The sequence below is a fragment of the Mastomys coucha genome, unplaced genomic scaffold (assembly GCF_008632895.1).
Source record: "Mastomys coucha isolate ucsf_1 unplaced genomic scaffold, UCSF_Mcou_1 pScaffold15, whole genome shotgun sequence".
Taxonomy (NCBI): Eukaryota; Metazoa; Chordata; class Mammalia; order Rodentia; family Muridae; genus Mastomys; species Mastomys coucha.
The window spans coordinates 56,661,984-56,667,897 of NW_022196897.1; the positions used below are offsets into that span (position 1 = coordinate 56,661,984).

The window sequence follows — 5,914 nt, forward strand, 5'->3', positions numbered from 1 at the left end:
GAGAAAATGAGAAAAAGGAAAACATAGGGAAAGCTCAGCAGTTAATAGGCAGGGTGGAGGTGGGGGTGGGGGCTGCTTTGTAAAGGACCCAGATTGGACTCTCAGCATTCATATTTGGGCAACTTACAACTTCTGGTAATTACAGCCCCAGGGGAATTAGACATCTTCTTCTGGCCTCTGAGAACACCACACACATATACAAACCCACATTTAGATATGTACATATGCATACTAAAAATGCATCTTAAGAAAGCTTATAAACTAGGCAGAACAGATGGCTCAGCAAGTAAAAGTACTTGCTGCACAAGCCTGATAACCTGAACTTCAGCCTCAGAATCTCCAGCGAAAGGAGAGGACCAACTTCCAAAAGCTGTCCTCTGACCCCCGCCCCCCACCATGTATGACATGACATGTACAATGTACCTGCACTCATGCACACAACACAGACACACACAGACACACAGACACACAGACACACAGACACACACACACACACACACACACACACACACACACACACACATGCATATACAATATAGAAAGAGCCTCATGACCCAACAGTTCCTGCGTAGAAGGATAGAAGGCGGAGTATAAGGTGGTTCCTCTCAACGTAGAGGTTCTTTCAGCATATTGAACTTTCCGTAGATCTGCCTCGTATAAAGTGTAAAATGAAGCCTTTATGTTTTTTGTTTTGTTTTGTTTTGTTTTGTGTTTTCCTTTTTTACCAGCCCAAAGTATTCAGCTTGTGGTTGAACTGTTTTTTACAACAAAATTTAGTACTTGGGCAGTTAAAAATCGCTTATATTGTATTATTAGGATATGTGACATAGTAAAAACTAGTGGTCATGCCAGCAAACAAGCAGCTGTCTGCTATAGTCAAGAGATGAAAAAGCCTGGTCTACAGAGTATGTTCCCGGACAGCTGGGGCTACACAGAGAAACCCTCTCTTGAAAAAAAAAAAAGAGATGAAAAAGCCCCTGAAAATTGACCAAGATCATGGGGTAGATGTTGTATTTATCAAATAAAGACATTAAAACAATTATTAGAAATTTGTCCAAAAGATTAAAGGAACTGTGTCTAAAGAATTAATGAAAGGGAGGGGATGGGGTTTTGTGGAGGGGAAACTGGGAAGGGGGATAACATTTGAAATGAAAATAAATAAAATAACCCCCCCAAAATTTGTTTTAATTGTAGGAAGGCTGTAATTTTTAAAACTTGTCATTGCTTTGGTGTGGTATCAAATATGGACTTAGGTCATTAATGTGGATAATTCCCTTCTATGCTAAGAAAAAAAGAATTAATGGAAAATAGAGTGTCAGTTAGTAAAGAGAGGGAATCTTAAAGAAATGTAAAGGAATAGCCAAAGTGAATTTCTATAACTGACAGTTACTGTAAACTACAGTGATGGGTTGAAAAGTTCACTCAATAATTGGATAAGCTAGAAGAGCCTGTGTTGACGACATAGCAACAGATCCACCAACCTGGTAAACAGGAGGGAATGGCTGAACAAAACATACTAGAGTCCCAGGGACCTATTAGAATCCAATAATCTAGCCTGTGTATTATTTAAGATCTGAAGAAACCCCCCCGCCCCAAAAAAAAAAAAATTAGCCAGGCGGTGGTGGCGCATGCCTTTAATCGTAACACTTGAGAGGCAGAGGCAGGTGGATTTCTGAGTTCAAGGCCAGCCTGGTCTACAGAGTGAGTTCTAGGACAGCCATGGCTATATAGAGAAAGCCTGTCTCAACCCCCCCCCCCCCAAAAAAAAAGGATCTGAAGATTTTGAAGAATTTAACTGAATTTCTTCAGGGGTTGGGGTGGCATTGAGGCAGGGTTTTCCTATGTAGCTTTGGCTGTCCTGGGACTTTCTCTGTAGGGTAGGCTGGACTTGAACTCAGAGATCCTTCTGCTTCTGCCTCCTGAGTATTAGGATTAAAGAAAGCCACTACCTGGCACTGCCACTGCCTGGCAAGCAGATTGTTTTTAACCATTGTAGCAATTTTAAGAGGGAGTTGTTACAATTGTTTTTACTTCATTTCTACAATTAAAAAAAATTCTTGAAACAAACAGCATGAGCAATAACCCTTAGTTAACTTTTATTAATGGACATTGAATTAGATTTTGATTCCCAAGTTTGACATTTGAGCCAGGTTTTGTGGACATGTCTACAGTTCCAGCTACTCAGAAGGCTGAGGTAAGGGGAGTTACAAGTTTAAGATCTATGTGGAGTGGGGAATAAGGTCCGGGCCTCTCTGAGTTTGGATAACTCTGAGACCCTGTCTCAAAATAGAAAGCAAAACCGTGATGGATGTAGATCAGTGGAGAGTTGGCTGCTTCACAGGCGTGAGGGGCAGTTCCCAGAAGGCACTTCAGTGCTCACTAGCCAAACCACCTTCCTCAGCCTGTTTCCTTACTTAACAAATGCCAAAAATGCATTCATTTTCAGGGTTATTGTGAGAAATTGATAAACTACATGTAGTTCAATGAATGGTGTTTGTGATAGGGCTTTTATTAGTTAGGAAACTTTTTTTGTGCTACTAAAAGACTAAACTTGAGCCCAGAGCCTGACATCTGTTAGCCAAACCATTGAGTTAGAGCCCTAGCACTTACTCATTTCTGTAGGAATCTGCATGCTTTTATTTATTTATTTATTTATTACATGTTAGTACATTGTAGCTGTCTTCAGACACTCCAGAAGAGGGCATCAGATCTCATTACAGATGGTTGTGAGCCACCATGTGGTTGCTGGGAATTGAACTCAGGACCTTCAGAAGAGCAATTGGTGCTCTTAACCACAAACCATCTCACCAGCCCACTTTTATTTATTTTTTAAAAATATTTATTTATTTTTATTTTATGTGTATGTATGTCTGCCTGCCTGTGTATAAGTAGGACCAGATGTGAGCCTGGTGTCTGCAGGGATCAAAAGGTCAGATGGAGCTGCCAACTGGGTGCTGGGAAGCAAACTCCATGCCTTTGTAAGAGCAGTAAGTGCTCTTAACTGTTGAGCCTTTTCTTCACGCCATACTTTTATTTTTAAAGTAGTTATAGTTATTTTCAGTAGTGGACCTTACATGATGGTGGGACTTGTCCCATTTATTTAATATATTTCCTTAAAAACAAGGACAGTTTGAGAGCTGAAGTAAACAGCAGCAACTATAACAAACCCCAAGAGGGTCTGTCTTACGGCTCTGTCACTGTTAGTCTGTTGCATGGTTTATATCACTGACTCCTGTGTGAGCACGTAGTCAGCAGTGTTCAGAGCTTAAGGAAGACATAAACTACCTAAGAATTGGCAAATGCCATAGACATTTGGCTTTTATATAGGGGATAAGAGAGAATGAGTAATTTTTAGTGTAAAGAACTCTAAATTCCTGCTCTTTTCTTTCACTATTCTTCCATTCTCCATAATATAATAAAAAACAAAAGAAAAATAGCAATAATCAGTAAATTGAAATGCGTAAGTGAAAGTTCTAAGATGAGTTGTGGAGCCTAAGTGTTCCCATACTTGTGGAGGTAAACTGTCTTAAGTGATTCTTCAGTGTAAATTAGACTGTTCCTCCCCCCGCCCCCCCCCGCCCCAGTCTCCTTATGTAGTTCAGGCTACTTGGGAATTCTATGTAGACCAGGCTGGCCTCAAACTCACAGGGATCACATGCCTCTGCATTGCAAGTGCTGGAATTAAAGGCATGTGCGACCATGCCAGTTATAAATTATACATTTCATTTCTTAAATGTGATAAGATGATTGGAAAAAAACAAGAATTAAATGTAAGTTCGTTTGTACAGTTTGAAAGGTTTATCTTCTCTGGAAAGCCTTTCTGAGTACTCTGAGTAAGTCCTGGGTATTTGGTATCCTAAGACCACAGATGATCAGATCATGTGAGGAAGTCTGCTTAGTAATTGTATTCCCTGTGTTTTCTCTTTCCTTTCTCTACTACTGACCTTCAGGTTTCTGGAAGGTTGAAATCAAGCCTTAGCATGCATTGTCTATAACCTCCTCATCTATTTTAGATGCTCAACGGATTTCATTCCTATTATAAATTGCTGATCATTCTGGGATTGTCAGTGCCAAGTATAATCACAAATATTATCAGAAGTGAATTTTATGTTTACTGTAGTTGTTTCCTTTTCCATTAGAGTATTTACTTGTGTGTATTCACAGGATGACTGTAGTTAGGCTTGAGTAGAATATTTTCTTCTGACTCTTTGTCGTCAATATTAGGTCTTGGAGAAAATGCTTGTGCAAAGAAAAGTCATGAGAAGTACCTTATAGCTTTGAAGAGTTCCGGACTCACATATCCTGAGGATAAGCTGGTGTATGGGATACAAGAACCATCTGCTGGTACTAGTTCTCTGGCAGCTCAAGGTTTGTCTAAATATTTAATTTGAACCATAGTGACTTCATTTTATTGAAACAGCCCTTCAAACTTTTCTCTGTGATTGAACATTTGAGCTTCAGTAACGTCATGAAAAGGGGGGTGGCAGTGAGAAGTGACTGACATGTGAGAAGTAACTCATGAAAAGGGGGTGGCAGTGAGAAGTGACTGACTCCTGAGAAGTAATGTCATGAAAAGGGGGGTGGCAGTGAGAAGTGACTGACTCGTGAGAAGTAACGTCATGAAAAGGGGGGTGGCAGTGAGAAGTGACTGACTCGTGAGAAGAACAGCAGTTGCTATTCAGACTTCATCAGCTCAGTGCTTCAGTAATCATGGCTTAAACCTAAAAAGCAAGAGCCTTGAAACAACTTGTAAGTAATAGATTTGGGTTTTTCCTGGGATTTTTCTGTTGAAGTATCAGCCCATTAGATAACATGTTCTTAAAGGTAAAAAAGTTGAACTTTGCTGGGGCTACTTTTAGAATGAGTTGTTTTACTTATTGTTCTGATATTTTCTATGTCTCTATAATGTTAAAGTCCATCAGTATATGGCAGTTATGACAGACAACTGTTTTTCTTGTCTGAAGGTTTTGCAGGTGCTGCCGGAACACTGGGACAGATAGACTCTTCGGATGAGGTGAGATTTAAATTTTAAAACTTTTTGTTGTTTTTAAAACAAAAATTTGAACATTCAGTTTTTACCAATGAAGACTCAGGAGCCAGATGCTCCTGAGGTGAAAGTCTGCTAGCTCAGAGAGACAGAGAAAGCACCCAGCTGACCTTCCTATTGCACCGAGCTCCCAGAAGGAAAAAGCTTTTTCTCCTTCTCCACACTGTCCTAAATACTCTTCAACTCACAGACCCTCCTCTCTCGCTCCTGTGTTCTTATGTTCACTCCCTGTCACTGATTGTTTGCGCTTCCTCTCCACCTATCCTTGACTTTATTTTAGCTCTTGCCTAAGCTCTTGGGTTAAAGGTGTGTGAGGGCTGAGCCACACTACAATAAGGGTTTTTCAGCTCATAATCTTGGAGGTTCATGATGTGATCAAATATCCTGCAACACTTTTTAAAAAGAGAATTTTTAAGTGTTTAGAGCTATGAAGATTTATGGTTTGAGGGTTTGGAGATGACCCAGTGGGTAAAGTGTTTGCTGTGCATTCATGAAGACCTGAGTTTGGATTTAAGCACCCACATAAAAGCCAGGTGTGAGCTATGTCTGTAACCCCAGTGCTAAGAGTTTGAGATAGGCAGATTTGGGGGGTGGTGGTTAATGTACTCACTGGCCAACCAGCCTAAGCAAAATAGAGAGCTCCAAATTCAGTGAGAGCCCCCACTCTCTCTTTCAAAAACATGCAGTAGAGAATGATAGAGGGAGGTACCCAGTGTTGATTCTGACCTCTGCAAGTACAGGCACACAGCGAGTGGCACACACACCTCTCATGCTCCCAAATCAAAATTAATAAATTCATTGTAGGGTTTATGAAAAAAAGTTTATTTTTGTTATCTAATATACCTTTCTTTTTCTCTCTCTTTTTCT

The 5,914-nt window shown here is 40.2% G+C and overlaps 1 protein-coding gene across 1 annotated transcript in view; it reads left to right on the forward strand.

Annotated features, from left to right (window-relative positions):
- Positions 1-5,914, forward strand: part of Ubr3 (ubiquitin protein ligase E3 component n-recognin 3) — a 140,578-nt gene that overhangs the window by 21,060 nt on the left and 113,604 nt on the right. Inside the window, exons 4-5 of the mRNA XM_031370552.1 lie at positions 4,225-4,368; positions 4,965-5,014. Coding sequence (XP_031226412.1) covers positions 4,225-4,368; positions 4,965-5,014 — 194 coding nt within the window. The remainder of the gene's footprint in view (positions 1-4,224; positions 4,369-4,964; positions 5,015-5,914) is intronic.